The sequence below is a fragment of the Phocoena sinus genome, chromosome 2, assembly GCF_008692025.1.
Source record: "Phocoena sinus isolate mPhoSin1 chromosome 2, mPhoSin1.pri, whole genome shotgun sequence".
NCBI classification, from domain to species: Eukaryota; Metazoa; Chordata; class Mammalia; order Artiodactyla; family Phocoenidae; genus Phocoena; species Phocoena sinus.
In genome coordinates, this window is record NC_045764.1 from 21,010,406 (window position 1) to 21,029,859 (window position 19,454).

General features: G+C 42.3%; 1 protein-coding gene across 3 annotated transcripts in view; it reads right to left on the reverse strand.

Annotated features, from left to right (window-relative positions):
- The window catches only part of CELF2 (CUGBP Elav-like family member 2), a 397,933-nt gene that overhangs the window by 288,633 nt on the left and 89,846 nt on the right, over positions 1-19,454 (reverse strand). Inside the window, exon 1 of one of the 3 annotated variants that reach the window (XM_032621814.1) lies at positions 17,624-17,833. The exons of 1 other annotated variant lie outside the window; for it this stretch is intronic. In XM_032621814.1, the coding sequence (XP_032477705.1) occupies positions 17,624-17,697 (74 nt within the window). In that variant the 5' untranslated portion in view covers positions 17,698-17,833. Of the gene's footprint in view, positions 1-17,623; positions 17,834-19,454 lie in introns of those variants that run through there. One more of the 3 variants, XM_032621815.1, reaches the window with a different exon arrangement.

Below are 19,454 nucleotides of genomic sequence, written 5' to 3' on the forward strand. Positions count from 1 at the left end.
TTGAGAACGGCAAGCTGAGAATCAAAGACTGAGTAATGCAAGATGCCTAATATCTAGAAGACATGCAATGCGTACTTAATGACACAAAAGACACTGAGCCATACTGATGCTTCCCTCAGCCACCAGTGGGGAATGAGGCTAATTTTAAATCCCCAGAGAGGCTGTGGGCTAAAACTAAGAAAGGAACAGACCCTGGGGTACCATCTTCTCATCAGAAACTGGTCTAAGAAGGCTAAAAAAGATCAAGACACCACCAGATGGCAACACAGAGCCAAGTATGATTCCCATGTATTTCTCTGGGATACACAACAACCCTGGATCATAGGAATGGCCATAATATATCACTGGAATGTCTACTTTTATGTTTAATAAAAGATAAGATTAGAGAAATAAAAATCGGTCCCCAGAGAAACATAAATATTGAGGCTGAAGAAGTCGCTTATCACTGTACAGAACAGACCCTCAATTAGTAACTGCACCTTTGCTGTGTAAATGGCAGGGGAATGTAATTAACAATTAATAGAAGCTGCCCTCAATTTAAAGCCTCCGAGGGAAGTAATTAAATTTGGTAGAAGCTGTAGCCTCTAAACAAAGATACATCATACAAATACAAAAGGAAACACAGATTTGAACAATAAATGCAAATTAGAAACAAGGTCTGACTATAGAAGGCAGAGAAATGATCCTAAAATGATTTCTCCTAAGAAATGTTCTCTTCAAGAGACTAGTTTATGAACCTATTTTAACCTGGGCCAAGGTTTGATATGAATCCTGGCTGACGTTTCTTGAGAGCAACCTTACTTCCAGAGTGTTTATGCATGCAGATCAGACAGCTTCCTGCCGCCTGAATTAGAGGTACAAGTACCTTTCATATCAGTGTGGATGTACTTGATATATACAGTGTCAACATTACTACCAGGGATGGAGCTTGCAAACACTGCTCTGCTTGTTGGTCGTGAAATACAACTGCCAGGCAGAATGTGTGTAGCTCCAGAGGGTAAATTAATGCCGGCAACCTGGTTATCAGCAGTCTTTAGCCTGCCTCTCTAAGCTTCTAATGCAAACATTTAGGGAGCAGAAGCATTACATCTGACTACAGCTGCACATTACATGGTCCATTGAGACTCGGATGCTGATGGCTGCACTGAATAACAAACAGCTGGGTATATATGTTAAAAATCAGGAAATCGATTTTAAACACAGATTGCACGAATCCTCTGAAGTTCCAGCACCAAAGGAGAAAGACCAATTAGTGTGGAAGAGGACAAAGAAGCATACCAGAGATTAAAACTCAAAAATATAGGTGGGCACCCTGGGGTCATCATTAATACCTTGGCTGGGCTCCGGCTGCTACTGTCTCACCACGGGCAGTGTGAGGACAAACAAAGCCTGTGCCATCAGATCATTTTCTGGCCCTTGTCACGCTCTAGCTGAATCTTAACAGAACTGAGCCACCTAGTTGAGCTTTCCAGAATGGGGCAAAGTTATTTCATGAATTTAACGGAACTGAAGGGAAACGCAGCTTTGTAAATCTGGTCTCAGGGTCCTCAAACACAGAACCCATGTGCTGGGGGAAGGGTGATCAGACAAAGCCGTCTACGGGAATTTCCCAGGACAAGAGATTCTGGTTCAAAAGAAACATAAGTTAATGAGCTAGCCTGTCCCAAAGGTGCCCAGCAGGGTACTAACACATTAAAAACAGCGAGGAGACTTCTGTTCAATTTTGAATAACTTTAGGTAAGGGAACGGGTCAGAGAAAGAGAGGCTAGAAATTGCTTTTTCTGAACGTTTCAAAGCATGGATAATCCTTTTTGTGCAAAGGTTTGGGTTAGTCCTATGTATAGACTTTTAAAAGCTGGCAAACATGTTTATATTTAAGAAAGCTAGTGATACAGGATCAGACATGAGAAGGGGGGCCACGTAATTTATCATCCAAACTGGGACACTCTTTAGAGTGAAAGGCGGATGCTATTAGTGATGACGCCAGGATGACAGGTACAAACTGGGAGTATCCCAGCAAACCAGGACACATACGCACTGTGTTTTGAGTTCCAACCTGGGGGTCATAACTGGAACACCAGTTAAGTGGCTGCTATGCCATCAGCTTATTTTCACTCTCCATGCCTACCTGCTCTCGAGATTCTAGATCTAGAGTAAAATCAAGAGTTTGTCTAAAGGAAGTTGAGGGAGCAAAAGGTTCGACAGGATAAAAAGCCAGATTTCTTTGCTTGCACAGTTATTTCTGTGGATCATACCTGATCCAGTCAGACCTAATGCAGTAGGTAAGACACTATTACTCTTGCAGCTTTTTTAGATGGGAAAGAATCGCAATATTACAGATTTTGGTTAATGTTGTTTTCCCCCATCTCTCAGGCTGCCTGGATTCTACAATCCAAATGGCCAAGATCATAAATGTACATGCACGTCACCACCAGGAGACCATATTTCTTCCACTTAGTGTTCTTAGTAATATTTGTAAGGTTTCTAGGAAGGATCTAGGTATAGCAAAAAAAAAAAAAAAAAAAAAAAAAATTGATGAGGCAATATCGTATTTCCCTCATCTGATCTACAGGATGCTGAACGAAGGTCTTTTTTCCCCACATCTTTATCGGAGTAGAAATGCTTCACAGCGTTGTGTTAGTTTCTGCTGTACAACAAAGTGAATCAGCTACATGTATACATATATCCCCATATCCCCTACCTCTTGAGCCTCTCTCCCTCCCTCCCTATCCCACCCCCCTAGGTCATCACAAAGCATCGAGTTGATCTCCTTGTGCTAGGCAGCAGCTTCCCACTCACCATGAAACTTAAAAGCTTTTGCACAGCAAAGGAAACCATAAGCAAGATGAAAAGACAACCCTCAGAATGGAAGAAAATATTTGCAAATGAAACAACGGGCAAAGGATTAATCTCCAAACTATACAAAGGTCTTCAGAAAGGTGTAACAGTTAAATTTTTATTTCCCAACAAGAAAATCCTTTACTAATTTAACAGAACCCAAAGCAAATAGTGTGAAGCCTTCTTCATCTTAAACCAGTATATCCCAGAAAAAGAAACAAAGTGATAGACAAAAGCGCAGAGTAACCAAATGTTTAACTTAAAATATGAACCACTGTTAACACTCTATAGAAGATTTTTGTAACACCAAGAACAGGCAGTAACCATTCAGTACATTATGAGACTTCAAATGTTTGTGTTGAGGTTGACAATACACGCTGCGACTCTTGTTCACTAGCAGGAATTTCAGTTATAAAAAGAAAAAAAAAAACAAACAGATTTCAGTACAGAAAACGTATAGGTAGTTTCCACAGAACTGATCAATTCTGCCAAATAACAGGTCAGCTGTGACTAATAAATCCTCAACTCCTCAGCTGTCCAACTTAATTTTAACTATTCAATCTGCAGGACAAACTGTAAAACGACTACACACTTCCTGGCTCCGGCTCTATCTACTACACCACAATGGAATCAATTTGCTACTGTAGCAGCAAACAAGAAACCCTGAGAATCAGACAACTTTTAAAGCTAATTAACTTTGGTTCTAGGCTAATTACATTTCTTAAAGTAAGTTGTGCTGATTGGTTAAGAACCCAAGCTATCGGAAGCCCAGGCACTTACAGACATAAACACATAACCTGTCAAAAAAAAGTGTGCTGCTGAACATGAAGGGGTGTTTGTAATCCACAGAGAGAACTGATGAAATACACAAATTAAGCTGCCCTCATTTGTACCTCACAATCGGGCAATTATATTATGGAGACTGACTAGGTCTCAGTTTCCGCTGCAAAAGAAGCGTCAACAGCTACAACAATCCCTTTACATTTTTAAAAATGAAACACACGCACACAACCCTTGTTGACACGTTGTATTACATAGAAAGCCCTTTACTTGGACCTCCAAATTATCTCATTTCAGCTCCATGAATGTTAAAAATACTGAACGTATAACTTTATTATTACAGTATAAAGTGGTCTGTCCAAAATCTAACTGTACACGTTTAAATGTATAATTTATGTTAGAAAAGGTAACATAGGTATATATGTGTGTATATGTACACACACACACACACACACGGGAGCATCCAATTCACCAGGTATACACCAGAACTAAATGGATTTCAACTGTCCACACTTTAATTATGACCTGATAAACATTTCTTTGATGACATGGGGGTCCCACCTGAAAGGGCAGCACTCGACAGAATCAGGAAAGGCTGGTGGGTTTTCTGAGCGGCCTGACTCTGTTCCTTTTCTGGATTAAAGCATCACAGTGATTTTTGTCTTTAGTTTTGCTAAGAGCTTGAACTCTACTAGGGCCTAGAGAGTGAGTTGTGATTTTGTGAACCATCATGAAAATGACAAGTTTAATACCTTATAAACAAAGTAACAGTAACAACATCACCATAATTTCTTCCTCCCGTTTGCTTTCCACCCCAAAACCAGGGAACATTTTCTATTTCATGGGTTCCCTGGATTTTCAGATGCTAATCAACGATGAGCAAAATACTAAGGTCAGACATGTCAGATTCTCTTTTTTAAAATTCCACGTGGCTTAAGCTCTCACTGAAATTAGACATGGGGTCTTATCCTGTGTCTAGAAGAGCAAGGTTGGCCAGAATGTTTTCTTCGTCCCATGGCCAGGCTCTAAGACCAAGGTAAGAGTTTATTTACCTTGCAGTAGGTCCCCACGGGGACAATCTTTTTTTTTCTTTTAATTGCACCCTAGGTGGGAGGTGAGGCTGCTTGAAGACAATATAATGTTGTACAGATATAACAGTATCTGTCCCAGGAAGGCAACAACGTCTTCACCTCAACCCACTCCCTCAACTTGGCCCACCATGCCTGGATCTAAATCAAATCGTGGTTTCTGGTTTTACATCCTGGAAAGAGGATTTGCGAGAGGTGCTGTCACTGTGACAGCATTGACAATGGAGCCGACAAAGTACTAAAAGAGTGACAATGTTTTCCTCCAATTTTATGATCATCACTGGGAACCCAGCATTTTGACGAAGTGTTCAAACATCAGAGAATGGAGTTGGTATCAGGTTGTTGAGAGCCACGGCATTGGGCCTTATAGTTTGATTTCTGAAAGCCTTATAATGAGGGAGGAGTGGATATACATTCCATTCTTTGGCTGTACTTTTGTTCAACAAAGCCTGCAATTTTCAGTCACTTGAAAATGTAATTACAGATAATGTTTGCATCAGTAGCAAGAATACAATAAGCACATGGGGCACGAAAACTCCACTCCAATCACATCCTCTTAGGTTACAACGCGCAGCGCCTGCTAAGAGTAAAGGCATTTCGGCAGGCTAATACCTGGTATGAAATGGTGGTGTGGGTTAGACCAACCCAGGCATGAATTCTACGCTAACTTTTCTATTGTCCGTTCCTTTACTCTGGATAGCTACGCAGGAAACACACATCACTGATTTGCTGAAAACCCAGAGTCCCATCAAATGTTTATGCACTTGAGCAAAATGCTATGGAAAGGTCAAAGGTGTACAGACACGTGAAAGGGACCAGGGGCCACAGCTGAGTTGGTCACCACTGTCAATCATCTAAAATCCATGTGTTATCATGTTCAGAGACACTTATTCTACTGCCGACCCCTCTGGCTCATTTATGGAGGAGGAGGTAAAACCCCAAGTAACTGTAGAAAGGACGCAGCAGCAAGTCACCACATGAGGGGGACAATGGGGACCGAATGCCACCCAAGAGCTTTATTCTAATTTACAAGAAGGCACACTATGGGCTGGAGGCACCCTGAGAAAGGTGTTCCTCTAAATCAATGCAAAAATCAGGAAGTTGGAAGTAAATGCAGGGTGGGATGCCAGGTGTCTAATGAAATCCCCCAAAGAAACTCCTTCCTGGAAGAGGCAGTTCATTCTCTCTTTTTAACGTTTATTTATTTATTTTTAACATCTTTATTGGAGTATAACTGCTCTACACTGGTGTGTTAGTTACTGCTGTATATCGAAGTGAATCAGCTATACGTATACATATGTCCCCACATCTCCCTCTTGCATCTCCCTCCCACGGTCTCTAACCCACCCCTCTAGGTGGTCACAAGGCACCAAGCTGATCTCCCTGTGCTATGTGGCTGCTTCCCACTAGCTATCTATATTACATTAGATAGTGTATATATGTCATTGCCACTCTCACTTCGTCCCAGCTTACCCTTCTCCCTCCCCATGCCCTCAAGTCCGTTCTCTACAATCTGTGTCTTTACTCCTGTCCTGCCCTTGGGTTCTTCAGAACCTTTTTTTTTTTAGATTCCATATATATGTGTTAGCATAGATATTTGTTTTTCTCTTTCAGGCAGTGATCTTTTTAAATGAAGAATAAGGAGCCACCTTAACATTCAATGTTAATTGCTTCCTTATCTCAGCTGTAAGACCCTGCCCCTAGCATCAAGATAGCTTGGCTTTGCTTCCGTGCCCCTTTCTTCTGACAACTTTTACAACACTCTTGCCTTCTAAACTCAGAAACTGGTCTGGCTATGAATCAAAACCAAGAAATTTATGTGAAAGAGCATACAAAAAGCAGGTCATTATTATTAGGTCATAGCTAAGAAACTATTTCATACTCAGGATCCACAAACTCAGCTGCAAATTCGCCAACACATCTAGAAGTTCAACCTGTTTATGGTCATACAAGGTTCTTAAGGATCCCTCGAAAGACAAAGCAACCTTCTGGGCCAGAATGGAAGGTGGCACGGTTGAAAGAGCTCAGGCTTTGGAAATGGATACAGATACGTGCCTTTACCTTCTAGAACCTCCCTTTTCTCATTTGCAAAAATTGGAACAATACAACTTATCTTACAAAAGTTTTCTGAAGATTACTGATAATTTATACAAATCTCTTAGCTTAATGGCTAACCCACAGTAGATCCTAGATCAAGAACAGCAGATGTCATAAAACATTTCAGAAAGCGTACCCACAGGAAGGCAACATCCTTTAAAGTGTTAGCAATCAGAATTAGGAGAAACATACTAAAAAGAAGTATTTCAGTGTCAAAGAATTACAGTTTTGTTGACACCGGAAAACATATTTTGGCTTCTAGGTAGACATCATTATTTTATTGAACAGACAACTCAAATCAATTTGGATCCGAAGTATCACGTTCTGAGTAGACCTGAAAAAAACAAGACACGGTCAGAGGCGAGATCAAGGCCATCCCGTGGCTTCTGAGGCTGACAAGAGTCTAATTTTGGTCACTTTTTATGACAGCTGGACACAAAATCTTGGCCCAATTGAAAGGCTGCCTATAAAGTCACTTAGACGTCCTTGACGCTAAGAAAAATGTGCCAATTACAAAGAACTCATCAATTTGTAGAGAAACATCGGCAGTATCTGCAAGGCAGACCCTTCTCGAAAGATTCTGCCAGATTTCATCCACAGACCTCATGTTCCTCTCCCAACAATGTCAGAAACAGCCATCATCTGGGATAGTGCCCTAGTTCAGCCTGGCGCAAAGTGGTTTGCTACGGGGGCAGGGGATTCTTGGTTCGGCAGGTCATGTTCATGGCCTGGGGGGTGGGGTGGGGCGGGGGCGGTGTCTCACAGGCGACATCACTCTCTTGGCCAGCGTGGGTGCTGCGTGGCCTCTGGCCCACCATGGAGGACATTCCTCAGCTAAATGGACTCAGAGGAGGCTCTGAGCTTCCCAACTGAATCCGATCATGTCTGATCTTAATCAATCAAGTGACTTAAAACGTTAGGAGCAAACCTTCACACTAGCTGTAGCAGCTCTGGCTTCTCAGGACTTCAAGGACCTTACCGGCTATGTCAGGAGAAGAAGGGCCTGTACAGTACAGCAGAAAAACAATAACTATGATGAGTCCTGTGGCGGGATGCACACCTCCACCCATGGTGCCAACTCCTAAAATCACTGATTCCTTTTCCAAGTCCTTTCCTCCTTCAGAGCCTCTCCTGGCAGGCTGTGGCCTGAGCACCTAATGAGGCCAGCAGGTGGCAGGGTCTACAACACTCGCCACCATGTTCACATCATTGAAATTGTTTTAAGAGTCGGGTTTCTGCGGGGGTTAGGAGTCCCATCTCGTGAGAAGCAGCCTTCCTACGGCACAGCTGAGTCTCCTCCCATAAGAAAATCAAGAGCTATTTCAGCTGATGTAGAGCTTTTCCAAATGCATTTACGGAGATACCAGGATGGAGATACTGCTTTTTGCTTCACCCCATCCCAGAATGCAAGGTCTGACCACGAGTTTACAGTTGGAACACAAACTGTATTTTATTTCTCAATCATCAAGCAGAAAGAGGAGAGAAAAAAAAAAAAATCAGTCTTCTTAATGTGGTCCTGGGGACGGAGCATTTTCTGCACGTCTATAGGAAGCCATACTGCTTTCTGGGTCTTTGGCTGAGACTTTAAAGCATGAATGTTCTGAGGAAGAAAACATTAACTGGTCAGCTGTAATGAAGTTTCCCTGAGTTTCATTCTCCCAGGAAAGGCAGGTGGACTTGCAGTCGATCTTAAGTACCACAAAGCTGTAAAATACTCAGGTTATAACTCCTCTCCCGACATTAGCTTCACAATAATTCTGGGGGCACAGGTAAGAAGCATATCTTATTATCCTTATTTTCTAGATGAGGAATCTTGACAAGTCACCTGAGACTTGAAAGGGGCATGGAACAAGTCAGAAGACAAGCCAGGAGAAGGCAGAAGACTCCTGTTTAGTAAAGGACCCTTAGCCTTCAAGGATGACCTTCTAACGCATTGCTGGAGAGACCATAAAGCCATGTCGCTGGTGATGCCATTCTGCTACACACAGCAGATCTCGACGCAGGGCAAGCGTCCCCGACAAGCAGAAACGACCCATGAGGAAGTTCTAACTCAAGGTTAAAACTCACACATAGCCAACAGAATTAAAATGGTTTCTATACAAAGAACAATCTTTCCTAAAATCTTCCTGAAAGAAAAGAAGATTCTGTGGCAGGGGCTCAACTAACAGGAAAAAAAAAAAAAAGCTCTGCCTTTAAGTCTCCTCTTCAACACGGTGTTCTGTGGGGGACGTGGAAACACCGGAAGTAAGTAAAAACCTGCTCGGAAGTGCTCTAGTAATACAGAAACGGAAGAAATATTATTGCCCGTCAGTAGATGCTGGCAGCAACTTTTTGCCGTCGAAGAGGAAGAGAGAAGTAGGAAAAAAGAGGAAAATATGGGCTTTTTGTGAAAAGAAAGAAGTACCCTGAGAGGTCGCATTAGAATGTAAAATGTAGGTGACTTAACATTATTGTCTCGAGATGGAGCTGCCGGTCGTGTTAAACCAGCCATCAGGGCTTGCGTGTTGCCTTTGAATCCTGATGCCCAGGCAAGATGGCGGGGTGGACCACGGGAGTCACAAGGAAGGATGCTACAAGCACGAACTGAAGGGAATAATTGCAGTTGGAGGCCTCCTGGTGACAATTTTGAGAAGGCAAACACAGCTGCAGCACAGCCAAATATAGCGGGCCAAGACAATGACATCCATAAAGTTAATCATTCGAAATATGCTGCCCTTCTACCCAACGAGAAAACTCAACACCCCTTCTATAGCCTAGGAAGTCAAAATGTAGTTTTATGCACAGAAACACACAGCTGTGCCAGGGGAATTTACTGCAAGTGATGACCAAGGTGTTTGGACGCTGTCTTCCCTCTCAAGGCTGTGGTTCTGAGAACTGTGCTGTAGACGGATGTGGCCCCTTCTCTTGAAATTTAGGAAACTGCTCAGAAGAGGGATAATTAATGGGGCTTAGAGAAGCCCACTGAATCTTAGAGAAGATTCAAATAAAAGAAGAGAAAAGATATACATCAGGAAAACCTAGGAAAGGCAGAAAGAAAACTTCAGGAAGAGCTGTTCTGTTGATGACCTAAAGAAGCCTGAGTTAGGGTACAAAGAATCAGGAGCGCTGAGTCAAAGCATAACAAAATGAATACCGTTAGTCCGCTACCGACAGCTTTCCTTCCTTACGCTTTCTCCTATTATCTTTCACTTCTGTTATTCCCCAAAGATTTTTTTTCCAAGGAGAAAATGAAATGTCAGATTTCAGCCTGCATTTGCTTCACCTGTGTGACACCCAAGGTCTACTCTGGAGATGCATAGAGAAAACAACTGGGTGAGAGGTGTGCATGCATGTTGAAGAAGGTTTACACCAATTTACCTCCTTACAGCTGCATAGATCTCCCATAGCTCTAGCCTTTTTAAGATGTTCAGTTGATGTGTTGGAGTCCCACTAGACACAATCAAAATTTTGAGTTCTCCTTTCAACAGCGATAGGAAGCTATGGGATAATGGCATGGACCATACAAGATGGCGGCAGCAGGCAAGAAGCACACGGTGAGGAATTTGGTCTGGTGGGCACCAGCGTGTCTACACGAAAAAATATCAGTGGAGGGTCTACTGTCAGGCTTCTGTGAAGTCTTTCTTTCTTCCTACTTGAAGCCTATAAGGTCTTGACAGTAGCAACAACTCAACTGCAACTGAGAAACGTCCCCAAGTCTGGGGACTTTGTGGCAAGGAGAGAAAAGCCACTCAACTGGGTGGGAAGAGTCTCAGCTTTTCACCCAGAAGGTATGACAGGACCATCACAGTGACCCTCTTTTCTGTATTTTAACAAAAGCTACTCTGAGGTTCTGGGCCAAAGAGTCAAAACAAAGTCCTAAGAACTACTTCTAGCAGCGTCACTAATATGAAGCACATCTTTGGTCAAGATGTTAAACCTTCTTGAATCTTAAGCATTTCAGTTATGAACGTAAGAATCCATTAAACACATGTTACGCTGTACACGTATTTCCTAACTTTTAGAGCCAAAGGCCATTAAATGGAAGATATTTTAAGAAAGTGAGGAATTATGCCCAAGCTAGTTTTCCATATATGTTTCACCTATATTTACATACATATGTATATATACATGTGTGTGCACACATTTTATATACACATTTACAGCCAGGTGAATAACAAATTATTCTCCTCTTTTAGCCTACAGGACCAACTGATTTTGTGTCACATAAATGTGGTACAACTTTCCTGTTATTGGGGGAGACCAGGAGATAGGAAGACATCATTCAAGGAAAAGGATCTAAAATACCACCTTAAAATTTAATGAGGCCGGGACTTCCCTGGTGGCCCAGTGGTTAAGAATCCGTCTGCCAATGCAGGGGTCACGGGTTCGAAACCTGGTCCAGGAAGATCCCCCATGCATGGAGCAACTAAGCCCGTGTGCCACAACTACTGAGCCCATGTGCCACAACTACTGAAGCCCACGTGCCTAGAGCCCATGCTCTGCAACAAGAGAAGCCACTGCAATGAGAAGCCCACATACCACAACGAAGAGTAGCCCTCCCTCGCCGCAACTAGAGAAAGCCCGCACGCAGCGATGAAGACCCAATGCAGCCAAAAATAAACAAATTTAAATTAAAAAAAAATTTAATGAGCCCAAGTCCAGCTATGAACTCCCTTCTGAAAAGACATGAAAATTAAGCCTTTCAGCATAAAAACAGAGAATTTTCGATCCTAGTATGGAAGCTGAAGAACTATTCACTCCCATGACACTCAAGAAAAAAAATTTTTTAAGCTGTGCAAAAATGATGTCAAATGTCAAAGAAATCAGCTGCAATTAATTGCCTTCTCTCTGAGGAGTGAGTCAGTACCATCATCTGTGAACCTCGGAAATCTTCAGTCCTGTTTGAGCCTATAAACGTCAGACACAGCAGCTGCTGGGTTGGGGGAACTTGATTTCCATGGTCATGACAGAGCCATCAACAACCTCCCCGAGAAAGCAAACCTCTGACTTTTCATTATTAAGGCTTAAAATCCGAACACTTCACGTACCCCATTTTTGAAGCACTATCCCTATTAAAGGAATCCTGTATCTATCTGTCTCTTACCCTTCTGCTGCTGGAAAGGGAGCACAGATCATTTAAACTGAGGTCTCTTTCAAACAGGTTTCTTTATTTAAAATCTGACCTTAAGTAAATGGCCACACAAGTCTGGCAGAAAAGTTGAGAATAATCAACCAAAATGGTATTTTAGTCTAAATGCAGTCTAAACTTAATTTACATACATATTTAGGAGGAAAAACTGGAAAAAAAAAAGGGGTCTAGTAATTCGCCAGCAAGTTGGCTCTGAGGCATTCATTCAAACGGAGTAATTAAAATTTAACCAAAAACCGAATTTGTACTCATCTGTCATTTTGAGAGCCATATGATTACATATTTATTAGCATTCCATTTTAAATCATCGGCTGATTTTAAAGCATCACTCTCAGTATCTGAACATAACATACAATCCGCAGTTCATAAAACCAACTGTTCATAAAACTCCGGGGGTAGCACTGTGAAAGCGTAAATCTCAAATATGCTCACAAGGCATTTCAACCACATAAGTGGAATTGTATTTCTATAAAACCAGTTGGCGTAATCACTTCCTGTCGTGATTTAGAACAAATGGGCAGAGTGAAACTGCTGAAAACCCCCTGTATGTTTCCCCCTTTCTTTTTCAAGTCCTTCCGGAAGAGCCTAAAGCTCACAGTAAATGAAAAAGACAGTCCCAGGAGGAGATGGGGGGGAGGGTCCATCCCTTCACATCTAGATTCAGAGCATGAGAATACTGGATGGCACAATTAAACGGTGATGATGCTAAAGGGGGATAATTATTTTACAATTACCTGCGAGCATCACATTTACCGTGCTAAATAGTTTTTGTTTCCCACCAAGGTTTTTCCAGGAATGTGCAGCTCCGTTTCCCTTGAAGTTCAGCAGGAGCTTTTTCTTAAGGAAAAATAAAAATGCATTTTCTGCACTGCTACACAAGTAGCACAGCACCGTCGCTGGCTTCCTTATATTCCCCACCAGCTCGATAGTGGAAACACACACAAGGGCACGAGAACGGGGAGGTGCTAAAGAACAGGAAATCATTCGTACTTTCCAAAGCCTCCCCCTTCTGCAGTTCTGTAGAACAAATATGACATTGAGAAATAGCTAACTCTTCGTGATGGCCTAATCCACCAACACAAAGCAAAAATCCAAGCTTCCCCTGAATAAATAAAACCCTCCAGTACTAACACTCTAAATTGGAAATAAAGACTTTTTAAGTTTGGGTGAGGTTCAGCATAGGAAGTGAAAGACATCAATGACTTACTGATTTATCATTGGGCTCCTTGTAATGTGTTGAAAATACCCAGGTTTTCCACCGAAATGCAAATAAGAGATACTGGTAGTATAAACAGCTGTGGGGTTGGTTGCTACAGTGACATCAGACCCCCCCCCCCCCATCATCCATGTCTACATATAAGCCTCAACCATGATCACGTTTATCAGATTATTACCCGTCTTTTCATGAGAAGGGAATGAGTGTTGAACCTGTAAGAAAACCACAAGGTAAGAGTAAGGAGAAATGAAAATGAAAAGTCTGGGGATATATGTAAAAAAAGGAAGGAAACTGCAGCCTTTTATCAGAGGCCAAATATACTATTATTATAGTGGTGAGAGCAGGGGTGGAGGGAGTACGTAACCACTCGGAGATGGAAAACATTCTTAATGATCCCGTGAACCACTAGGTTCATACCTGAAAATCTTATCTTCTTTTCATCTTGTCTCGCAAGGTTCTTATTCCTCCCAGCTCACCAGCATCTCATCAAAAGATGTCAGAGTCATCTCAATCCAGCAAATTACAATTAAATAGCAATACTCAACAATTACAATAATATCTCTAACCCAGATCAAAGATAACATCAGTGTTCTAAAATGCCACTGTGGGAGGAGTTTTCGGTTTCAGGAAGCAGCTGATACTGAAATAGGCACTGAGAAATCCCACCTGAAAATACTTCTTTAAAAATTTCCTTAAAGAACCATACACACAGCTCTTTTTAGAGTCTTTGCATTTTAATTTCCTCTCATGTCTATCAAGGAACCGGGTGACGAATCTCAGTGCTCTATTTTATTATTGGTAATGGCATTTCCTAAATATACTTTAAATGTCATATGGAAAAAAAAAGGGAACTCAATGTCTTTGACCTTCATCTTGCTGGTACTCAGTAAACAAAAAGTTTTTAATTAAAGTATATTCTCTTTAGCTCATTAGCATATGGAATAACAGTGTGAATTTGAATCAAACAAGAGTGATCGATTCACTAATTTGAATCAAATTAGAAAGTCAATCCTGAATCAGTGATATGTATTTCCTATAATGCTCCATCATTCTCAAGTGACAATTATGGTTTCCCAACAAAAACTCACACTCCTCTCTTCTCTCGTCAACACATAAACGCGCATTTATATAATACACGTGTGCACACACACACACAAGCAAACCACAGCTTTGCCATTTATTGCCTAATCTCTTTAAGTATCACCTGTAAAATGGGTGCAATACCCACCTTGCATATCTACTATGACAGCGTATGTAAAGTGTCCTGGTACAGAGCAGGTATTCAATGAATGACTCATGTTCTTCTCATTTTAGTGGGGAGAGGGAAACAGTAATTACACTGCCTTCTTGGACTGGTCCCATTGCCCCTGTACTAGCTTCTTCATCTATAAAACAAGGAGGTCTGGTGAGATGGTCTCCAAAGTCTCTTTCAACGTTAACAATTACGTCCCTAGAACTGCCGTTCAGTTTAATTAGACCCTGATAGACATCTTTCCGGTTATCCCAACTTGGGAGGACTCAACAAAAAGGTTAATGCACCAAGTTGACTCAGGATAACTTTTTCTCCTTGTCGGTAAGGTTACTCACCGAATGTGAAAAAAATAAGATTTCCTATTAATTTACTGGTAGCTTCTCCTCAGCATCTTATTCTAACATCACAAATCTGAACTAACATGTTTAAAGGTGCATTCATAGATTTTTCCACCTGTAATTTCTCAATTCCAAGATAACATGTCTTAGATTTTGTTTAAAATTTGTGTAAAAATTCAACAACCAACATTAAAAAAAAAAAAAAGGAAGCCCAATGCATACATACGATCATTCAAAAGGTGAAACAAAGAAAGACACTCATCCCCGACTCCAATACAAAACCAAGTGCCCCAGTTTAGAACAGAATTTTTAAAATATCAGTTGTTTTTATTTTCATTATGCTTTCTTGCAAATGACATTCTAAACACAAAGACAACAAAACTTTGGTAGTTAAGATTTAAAAGGTCCATTTCCATGTACAGTTTCGATGTTGAACATTTAAAACCCCAAGACTTTGAAGCCTATGTCATAACAATTCTATACCCACTACAGAGCCTTAAACGATCTGGGCTCTTTAAACACTTGATGGCTCATGGGGCCATGAAGCGTAATCGTTTACCTCAAAAGCTATTTGTTCATCTGCCTTGAGGACTCAAACATATTACATCTTGCAAACTTATCTAATATATTCTTGTGGGAAAACGTCATTGAAAATATGTTCTACTGCTTTAGAAAATCAACACCAGAAAAGCCCTGTGCTTTATATAAGTTCCTTTTAGGAACAGGCCAACAATCTAGCTGACGGCAATTTAGTCCGAATGGCAATATACCATAAACAACCACAGGTCCAGAAAACAGTAAACCCACAAAGCTATCTTGGTGATAAGATATACTTCGAGTGGGTTTCAAGCATTTTCAACTTATCACATTCCTTCTCACGCACCCCTATTCCCCAAAGACAGTCTCTAACGTGAGTTAATTACAAACTCTTTTGGAAAACATGCTACAGTATTCTCAGGGCTAAGGAAACATAAAATCATTATCTTGGAAACAAATAATAAAGTTATCATTTACAAATCCTGTTCTTTTTTTCCAGGTTCAATTAAGCAAGAGTTGACAAACACTGAAAACAATTTGAGTTTGATTCCAAAATAACTAACACATGGAAGAGAAGTGGGTAGAAGTTATGTTAGGATTTGTCTAGCCGACTCTATCACTAAGACAAAAAGGCTCCATTCAGAGCAAACAGTTTGAATGAGCCACATTCATCCACCAAATGAAAAGGACAAATTAAACTTCCATAATTAATAATTTAACTGACAAGAGATAGCATCTTTCAGAGGCCATTAACACTTTATATTTGGAGAGTATTCTTAGCAGGTCACGATCGATTTAAAACAACGATCAAGCCAATTCTTTGGTTCGGCCCCAACTCTCTTACAGAGGAGAAAACACAGAACTTTCAAACTAGCTAATGTGCAAACATGTAATAAACGCCTATACAGATAGCCCTTTTAAGAGGTGGGAGAGGACAGAGATCTCTCAAAACAAATATCATGGGAACAGTACTAATCAAGATTACTTTCACAGAGAAAACTGCCAAAGGGAAATTCAATATTTTAATTTACATTATCTGATTATCTTAGTTGGGACAATGAACCTGATCATATGTAAAAGCAAGTTAACATTCTTAATATCGACTAGAAGGACAACTCACATTTAACAGACTTTCATCCCTCTCCCCAGCTTTTTTTTTTTTCTCTCCCAAATCCTAGGAGCTCAAATAATTGGCCACTGTGGAGTTTCTCAAGAATCTCTCAGCTCGTAACATTTAACATCCTAGAAAAAGAATCTAGCACCGTAGGGGAAAGACAGTTGCCAGGGAAATGGATCATAAAGCTCAGAATGGCCTGAAAACTGCACAGGATAGAGCGAAGTGCCAGAAAGAATATGAATGTTTCTCTCAGGGTGTGTACAATAGGAAACATTTTATACCTACTCTTACCAAGGATAGCAGTCCCTTTTTCACTCGATTAATTGTAGCCTAGATTCACTATCACATTTCTTGCCTGACAAGAAACAACTGTATATATTCCAAGTCTGAAATTGACACAGACCTTTCAGACCCACTCCTGACAACCTTCTAGGTCGTCTTTTCAAACACTCCTGAAATACAAGCAGATCCCATTGCCTTCAGAGTGACCCAGCTGATAAGAGAAACTTTCCCATCAAGACTAACGAGCCCAAGAAAAATTAGGCGTATTTTCCCTTCCTCAGGAATCCCAGCTCTTGACTTCTCCCAATAAACTCTCTACTCTAGTTTGCCGACGTGTAAAACAACCAGAATCACATTAATTATTAAATTATAGACTGCATATCAGACAAATCACCGTGATTACCTAAAAATTACCTCTAATTTCTGCAACACAGTACACCTGGCTATTTTCATGCTTTATAATTATCTCCCCCCATCCTTTTTTTCTCCCCTCCTTCCACTCTGCTATCCTAAGAAAGCAATTTTGCAAAGGTAAGTCAGAGAAGCGAGCAATTTGGTAAGAAGGGATATTTAAATGGGCCACGAGAGCTCAGCAGCCCCGAATTTCAAATGACACGAGCGTGCACGCGCGCACCCCACCCTGGGACGCCGCGCCACGCTCTCCTGTCCTCGCGGGCCGGACCCCAAGCCCAGACCCCGGGAACCCGCGTCCGGCTCACCGGTCCACGCTCTCCGCCCCACCCCGGGCACCGCGCCCCGCTCGCTGGTCCCCGCCGCTCCTCCAGACACGCTCCCACCACCCCGCGTCCAGCGCCAGCTCCGAACCACAGGGCGCGGCCGAACCGGAGCCACCCCCCGCGTCCCCGGGGCTCAGAAGCGCCACAGCCCGCCCTCTCCCTCCGCGGGGCTCCGGGCCGGTGACCCGGGGGCGGCCAGGCGGCCAAACTCACATTCGGTCGGGAACTAGCAGGCGGCCCTCAACCATCATGTCCGGGAGTAAATCCAGCTTGAAGGCAGAAGTCATGTTCGCGGCGCGCGCTCTGCGCTCGGGTGCGGGGGGCGGCGGTGCGCGCGGCCGAGTGGTGGCGGGCGGCGCAGACGGGCAGGGACAGGTGCGCGCGGCCTCCCCGCGGCGGCCGCCCGAGCCGGCACTTGTCACATTCTCTCTCCGCGGCTCTCCGCCAATCCCCGCCGACAGCCAGCGCCCGGGCCGCGGGCTGCCCAGCGCCAGGTGCGGCGACCGGGGGCGGAGCTCTGTGCCCGCCGCGCCGTCGCTTAACCCCTGCGGGCCCGCACGCCCGGCCCCCGGGGGGAGGAGGAGGCGGAGGGACCGCCCCCTGGACAAATCGCCCCCCACCCCCACCCGGCCTAGGTTCCCCGGCAGCCAGACACGCACACTCGTCCCCAGCGCTGACTCTGTCTGGTCCCCTATTTCCAGGAGCCTGGCACGAGGCCCGACTCACCCACCGCTTGTCGTGGGTTTAGTACCACCGTATTGCCCAAGGCCGGTGCACTCCACGAGCGCACCCAAACTCCCCAACTGAAGCCACGAGAGACGAATCATCACGGGGCGTCGTTTAAATGCTCCTCGGTGGGCTGTGCTCGCCAGTGTATGAACTCAACTGAAATAGCATTCGTGGTTGAGCCAAAGTAAATATCAGATAAACGGCCCAAGTGACATTTGCGGACTTTTCCGTGCTTTACAAGGAGAAAGATTCATCAGTCTCTGCACGATTATATTTCCTTTTGTATCATCTTGAAAACATTAAGAAGTACACGGGACTAAAACAGTGATAAATCACGTTTTCTTTTAAAACGATACATCACAAGTTGGTCATCTCGAAGTATTTAAATACAATGATTAAAAACCAACAGTGTGGCTTCATGAAAAGAGTGTTAGGTCTGTAATGGCCATGAAGCTTAAATACTCATTTAAGATCTGTGACCAATTTACTAATAGGAATTGAGAAATAGGGCAGAATTCTCACAAAGAAGGGAGTTTAATTTTCCCAAGTGACTTGTGAAAATTCTTAAAAGTATTTTTATATGGTGATGTTCTAATCTGGCGCTCTCATCGTTGTTTTGTTGCTCAGTTATTTAGATGAAACTGAAATTTTCACAATGTCACCAGTCTGTAAAACTTCTTTGTGGCCTATTTCACATTCTAAAGCAACCTCATAAATTGCAAACCAGAAGTCTTATAGTTTGCCTCTTTTATTAACCATCACTTTAAATTTTATTTTGAAATGACATCACACTTGGGGGTGTATTCACAGTAGTCAGAGGGTTAAACAACTAAGTCACGTGGAGTTAATTGTATCACGTGGTGTTAAACGTATCAGACAACATGGAGAAAAAATTGTTTTCATCTTTTCTCACCAGTTTCTTGTGTTATATAATGAGAAGTGATCATCTTTAGAGATTATGAAGAAAAATGGATACTTATATACCAATATTAAATCCACATATCAACTGTAGATCCAGACTTGCTGCATTGAGCAATTTGGAATAACAGGCCTGGTGTATTCAATTAAGTCCATACTTAATTGACTTGATTTCCTTCTTCAGCTGAACAACATATCTGGCTTTTGACCAAGATGGTTCTAATTCCAAGACATAGGGCTAGGACTAACCTTCAGTTGAAAATATTGCTTTTCTGAGGAATCAGGGCTAGGTTCATAAAGAACTGAAAAACAGATGGGGTAAAATCAATTCTTATACCCCAAATGCCCCAACTCTTCCTAATAATACTAAGCTACATTTTTTCCCGACCCTAGCTTC